The 6,000-nt window shown below is 49.3% G+C and overlaps 1 protein-coding gene across 1 annotated transcript in view; it reads right to left on the bottom strand.

Moving 5' to 3' along the window:
• NDUFV2 (NADH:ubiquinone oxidoreductase core subunit V2) overlaps positions 1–5,045 on the bottom strand; it is a 36,238-nt gene extending 31,193 nt beyond the window's left edge. Inside the window, exon 1 of the mRNA XM_007517159.3 lies at positions 4,889–5,045. Coding sequence (XP_007517221.1) covers positions 4,889–4,948 — 60 coding nt within the window. The 5' untranslated portion in view covers positions 4,949–5,045. The remainder of the gene's footprint in view (positions 1–4,888) is intronic.
• Positions 5,046–6,000: the final 955 nt, after the last annotated feature.

The raw sequence follows: 6,000 nt of genomic DNA on the forward strand, positions 1-6,000 counted from the left end.
AGCTCTGGCGGTGGGACAGTGTGGAGCTGTGCTTTTATCTTGTAGTTTTGTAAACCAGTGTTAAATTACTAAAAATCAGAAAATAGAACAAAAAACAATGGAACTGGGATCCCTCAGCTTTTATACTTAAAACACGCGTGCGCCCTTTTAAAGTTAACTGCAGACATCAGAAGGTGACATTTTGTCAGCTTCCAGGGCAATCGATCACACTTTGGGCGGTTTATTATTTTTAGCTTATTCGATTTGTTGTTCTAGTTTAACTCAACCGTCATATTGAAATATTCCTCTAGCTAAAGTCTCATTGCTGTTTTTACTATTAAGATGCTTTTTAACTTACAATTCTTTTTAAAACTTTAAAGTTCTTTCTTCCCTTTCCTTAACCAAAGCACTGATCAGTTATGGCTTATGGTGGTAGAGAGGATTGAACCGGGGCCTTTGAGAGTCCCTTTACCTTTGCCCAAGACTTTAAATTTCTTTTTAAAATATTTGTATGTACTTATTTTGGATAGAGATTGGGAGAACTTGTGGTCCAGGAAGTGGTGCAGTGGATAGTGCATTGTATTCTCAACCAGGTCACGAGTTCAATCCCTGGCAGCCACAGCAGAGTGATGTCTATTTTTTTCTCTCTTTCTCATGAATAAATAAATTATTTTTAAAAAGAGAAAGATTGGGGGTCAGGCGGTGGTGCAGTGGGTTAAGCGCACGTGGCGCAAAGCGCAGGGACCGGCATAAGGATCCCGGTTCGAGCCCCCGGCTCCCCACCTGCAGGGGAGTCGCTTCACGGGCGGTGAAGCAGGTCTGCAGGTGTCTGTCTTTCTCTCCCCTCTCTCTCTGTCTTCCCCTCCTCTCTCCATTTCTCTCTGTCCTATCCAACAACAAAGCAACGTCAACAATGGCAATAATAACCGCAACGAGGCTGCAACAACTAGGGCAACACAAAGGGGGAAAAATGGCCTCCAGGAGCGGTGGCTTCATGGTGCAGGCACCGAGCCCAGCAAGAACCCTGGAGGAAAAAAAAAAGAGAGAGAGAGCGAGCGAAAGATGAAGAGAGATTGAGAAGGAAGGAGACAGAGAGACATTCGCAGTACTGTTTCACTACTCACGAAGCTTCCTCCCTGCAGGTGGGGCCACGGGCTTGGACCCAGGTCCCTGCACACTGTAAGGTGTGCTCAACTAAGTATGCCACCCCCCGGCCCAATTTATAACTCTAATCCCTCCGACTCAAAACAAAAATCTATTTACCTATATAATCTATTCATTCTATCCTTTCTACTCATAGACAAGGTCTGAACCTCATCACCCCTCATGCCTCTGACTCCAAAGTCAACACCCTGAGACCTGTCCAGTGAACACTGCCCCTCTGGAGTCCTTTGCTGACTCCCTGCTATCTCTAAGATAATGTCGGTTTTCTCAGCACGGCAGACTAGGAGTCCCAAGGTCTAGCCCGAGCACCTCTTACTTCACCTGGGAACTCCCCGTAACTCAGCACCGGAGACCAATAACCGCTTCTCATGTGCCCCAAACTTGCTCTTGCCAGCTACTAATCTTACTCCCCCCACGCCCCCCAGGGGACGTTGGTTTACAAGGTGGTTGTGTTGTCTCAGGAGCACCACTTCACATCTCCCCCAATAAGTGCTAGCACACGGCAGACCCAGCAAAATGGCCACTCTCCCTCCACCACTGGGCACTGAGTTTCCCCTCCCCAGAGTAACCTCAATCTTCAGTTCAGCACTTGTACACTAAGGGTTACAAATTGTTAGATCCTACCTGGCCCGCCCCTCTTTTTATTTATTTATTTATTTGTTTGTTTGTTATTTGCTTTTCCCAGAGCACTACTCAGCTGACTTGTGATGGTTTGCGAGGCAGGTTCTAGGACCTTAGAGTCATGGGTCCATGAAGGCTATGAGCATAGCACTGTGCTATCTCCTCAGCCCGTGTTAAGATCTCATGACAGTGAGAACATCTCTATTTGTCTTCTCCTTCTGGTTCATTTTTCTTTTTTTTAATATTTTCTTTTTTTCCTTTTTGTTGCCCTTGTTTATCATTGTTGTGGTTATTATTATTATTGTTGTTATTGATGTCGTTGTTGCTGGATAGGACAGAGAGAAATGGAGAGAGATGGAGTAGACAGAGGGGGAAAGAAAGATAGCTGCAGACCTGCTTCACCGCTTGTGAAGCGACCCCTCTGCAGGTGGGGAGCCAGAGGCTCAAACCCAGAACCTTGCGCTTCACACCATGTGCACACGCTGTGCTAGCACCTGACCCCCTGGTTCATTTTCCTTAGCACAAGTTCCTCCAGATCCAACCATGCCGTAGCACAAGGCAAGACTGTTTTCTCTTAGAACAAGAGACTTTCTCTTAGTGTTCCGTAGTGTTTATGTACAACTTGCCTTAGCCACTCGTGTCATCCAACACTAATCATTTCCAATCGTAACCATTTTAAGTTGTACCACAAGGAGCGTGGCACGCTTTTAAGCTTCTCCTTAAAACTTTCCACCTAGAAAACCCTTCTCCCAAATTCATCTAACCTCATTCCCAATAGAGATCTTATGCAACCTTCAAACCAAACTGAAGACCTTATTCATATATATATATATACATATATATATATATATAATTCATTTATTGGACAGAGAAATTGTGGGCGGGGAAGGAGACATGGTAAGAGAAAAGACATCTACACCACTGCTTCCCCCTGCAAGTGGGGATCAGGGGCCTGAACCTGGGTCCTTGTGGATTGAAGCATATATGTTCTACCAGGTGCACCACCACCCGCCCCCTGAAAACCTATTCTTACCTCTTACATTGAATTACTAACCTCAAAGATTTTCTTAGATAAAACTATACACTGAAAAATTAAACGAATTTTTACCTTTGCTATGGAAAAACGTTAAGCTCATAGTGAGGTTTCTGAATGTAGGTTTAACACAGAGCGTGGCACATAGAACATAGCCACTAAATATTACCTCTCATTATTATCCACACAACTGTTACTCATGATCCATAGTAGAAACTGATCTCGTTCACTGGAAAACTTAACTCTGGGAATCAGAATATTCTCACTTTATTATTTATTTACTTATTATTGGATAGACAGAGAAATTGAGATGGGAGGGAAAGAGAGGGGAAGGGGCAGAGAGACATCTGCAGATCTGTTTCCCTGCTTGTGAAGCTTTCTCCCTGCAGGTGGGGACAAGGGACTTGAACCTGGGTCCTTGTTCACTGTGATGTGCACGCTTAACCAGGTGCGCCAAAATATTCCCACTTCACAAATGAGGAATCTGAGAAAGACAACATCCCAGGGTCAAAGTTAGATAAGACAGGAAAGTGGTCCGGGAGGTGGCGCAGGGATAAGGCTTTGGACTCTCAAGCATGAGGTCCTGAGTTCCATCCCTGGCAGCACATGTGCCAGAGTGATGTCTGGTTCTTTTTCTCTATCTTTCTCATGAATGAATCAATAAAATATTTTTAAAAAAATTTTTTTTAAAGACAGGAAAGCTACAGTGGGACACACACATACACACAAATGGTCAACCTCCCTGGGTCCATCGTGGTTCCCGGTGAAAGAGAATTCCCAGGGGACCCCAGTTCAGGTGTATGATTTCTCAGTTCTTTATTTAGACGTGCAAAGTACAAGTTTAGGGGGAAATAAAGGGCGGGGGGGGGGGGGTTGAGAGACAGACTTCCCCGAGGGTCTTTGGGCCCCAAAATCCCAGGCTCAAGAAACCCAAGGTCGGCGGCCAAGACCCCAGACCCCTCCAGGCTCAGAACCCGCGGCTCCAGCCCTGCTCACGTCACGTGGGAGCTTCGCTTCTCATTGGCCGGATGGAGTAAGCCCCGACCCCCTCAGATGGGGCGCCAAGGGCAAGGGGAGCCCTTCGCCGCCACCTTCTCCAACCCCTAGCTTCGCTTCCTACGTGCAAATTCAGTTGAGAACACACTATAGGCCACAGAGTGTGCGGCCTGCATCCCAGTTCAGTTCCAGGTGTGCAAACCGAGAAAACAAAGCAGTCGTCCCCAGGACCCCGTGTCCTCAATGTTCCCTCAACACTAGCAAAAACCCAGATGTCGCTCCAGAGTCCTGGGTTAACTTCACACCACCAGGCACTTGCCCTCCGCCGCCCCTCTCTTGCCGAGGACTGACTCAACTTCTCTCTTTTGCAGCTAAGGGAGAAGACAGGGATGGGGAGGGGGTTTCTTGCCAGTAAATGCTCTATGGCTTTACTGTCATTCCCGTAGTCTACAAACTTTTTTTTTCCTTTTCTTTGCCAGCTAACTTGAAGGTGTCAACCATGTTTCCTTTTTCAGATTCAACTTCTCTCCTTCCACCGAGATGCGGTGGCTGGCAAACGACCCCGAGCTCCGAGCTGCGCGCAGCGCACTGGCGGCGGGGCCCTTGCAGCTCCTCAACAGCACTTCCTCCGGGTGCAACAGCACCAGGGCGGTGAGAGCAGCTCTGGCCTGCCCTCCTCCTCGGGGCTTTAAGGAATTAACAGCTCGGGAGACTTCTCACCCCGCCAGAGTCACAACCGACCGACAGTCCAACCAGACAAGGCCGCCAGGCTGGGTCTGCAAGGTGCCTCCGACGTGGGGGTGGAGCGGACTGGACGCCAACTCCGGGGAGAGAGAGGAGCAAGCAAAAGCCCGGCCCCGCGGGCGGCCCCTGCTCCACGCTCTCCGGGCCCAGCCGGGCGGGGACGGGAAGGCGACGCCGCCGCCTCCCCGGGCCCCGCGAGCGGCCCAGCCCGCGGCCTCCCGCCCGGAGGGTCAAGGCCGCAGTGTCCTTGACCCGGCCCGGGCCTCTGAGGCGCCCAGCACAGACGGGACGGAGTCCGGTGCGAGGGGCAAGAGCGACGGCAGTACCCGGGCTCATTCCGAGCCTCCTTACCCACTGGGAGGCGAGGCCAGCAGCCCGGGCCCGGAGCGCCAGCGCCGCGGAGAAGAACATGGCGGGCCGCACTGCGGGCCTTTTCCCAGCGGCGCCAGGCGCGAGCCCCGAGCACGCCCGTGACGCACAGTGCGTGCGCGCCCCCGAGCCCGGGCCGAGCGCGTTCAGGAGGGCGCGGCGCTCGCGCCGCTCAGGCTGCAAGCGGGGGGGGAGGGGGGGGTGCGCGGGGCATGCTGGGACCCAGTGGGCGGAGACTTCCCCAGCAGAGGGGTGGACGGAAAGCCGGCAAGGCCCTAAAAGGCAGGGTGCGTTGCGCTGCGGTTTAGGGCTCCAATTTTTTTTTTTTTCCAAAGGAACCTTCGATCCTGGGCGGAGCCTTGGGCTTCTGTGGAATGAATTGCAGACCTCTGATTAACTGGATGAACTTCCCTCCCGGAGAGTCTTAGAATGTAACCACTGCCTTTGTTATTGTGATTACGGTTGTCCCCCCCCTCCCTTTTTTTTTTTTTTTTTTTTTTGCAGTCCTGTACAAAGCATCTGTTACAAATGATGGAGTTGAAGTTATAAAGAGCTGCCAAGTGTGTGGAGTTTGGGAAATAATAATGGAGATTGGGAAATAGAAACGAAATGAGATTGCCGGCTCTGTGACTATTCTTGGCGCTTCTGTGCATGTTAGAAATATTCCATAAAAAAAACCTTTTTTTTTTTTTTTTAAAGCCACTTCCTTAATGATTGGTCATCTCTGGAAATTCCAACCAGTATTTATTCCGTCAGAATTCAAGTATACACAGCGCAGTTTCCTGCTGTGGAGAGTGTACCAGGCGTTTGGTGCCTTTTGGTTTTTTCTCATTAGTGCCTTTTTTTCTCGTGTGTCATGTCCTGTATCCACCCCCTGCCTTTGGCCCATTTTCCTTGTTGAGTAATTCCTGGAATTTTCATAGCAGCGCAGGATTTTAAAAATTGTCTTCCCTGTTACTGCAAGCACTCTAGAATAAATATTTCACTGCAACTCCTTAAATGAAATAATTTTACAGTTTATGGAATACAAGTCAGAGGCTTTACTAGCCAGTGAGCTAGGAAGAGACACCAAATGTCTTAGTTTCCATTTATTA

Source organism: Erinaceus europaeus, chromosome 10 (assembly GCF_950295315.1).
Source record: "Erinaceus europaeus chromosome 10, mEriEur2.1, whole genome shotgun sequence".
Taxonomy (NCBI): domain Eukaryota; kingdom Metazoa; phylum Chordata; class Mammalia; order Eulipotyphla; family Erinaceidae; genus Erinaceus; species Erinaceus europaeus.